General features: G+C 62.6%; 1 protein-coding gene across 1 annotated transcript in view; it reads left to right on the plus strand.

Annotated features, from left to right (window-relative positions):
• Nucleotides 1-56: 56 nt before the first annotated feature.
• Nucleotides 57-203, plus strand: part of CSF3R (colony stimulating factor 3 receptor (granulocyte)) — a gene marked incomplete at both ends in the record, with an annotated part of 5,065 nt that continues 4,918 nt past the window's right edge. Inside the window, one exon of the mRNA XM_010289127.1 lies at nucleotides 57-203. Within this exon, the coding sequence (XP_010287429.1) occupies nucleotides 57-203 (147 nt within the window).

Consider the following 203-nt stretch of genomic DNA (forward strand, 5'->3'; position numbering starts at 1 on the left):
CACCAAGGAGCTGAGATGGCTTCGCCCTGGATGTGACACACTTTTCCTGCCTGCAGGGACCCTGGGCTGTGCCTCGGTGGTGGTGGGCTCACCCGTTGTGCCCCTGGGCTCAGCCATCACAGCATCCTGCACCATCCAGAGCAATCTCTGCCGTGGCTTGGAGCCAGGGAACGTCCGGATCACCTGGATGCTGGACAACGAGG

This window comes from Phaethon lepturus, unplaced genomic scaffold (assembly GCF_000687285.1).
Source record: "Phaethon lepturus isolate BGI_N335 unplaced genomic scaffold, ASM68728v1 scaffold23526, whole genome shotgun sequence".
In the NCBI taxonomy this organism is placed as follows: Eukaryota; Metazoa; Chordata; class Aves; order Phaethontiformes; family Phaethontidae; genus Phaethon; species Phaethon lepturus.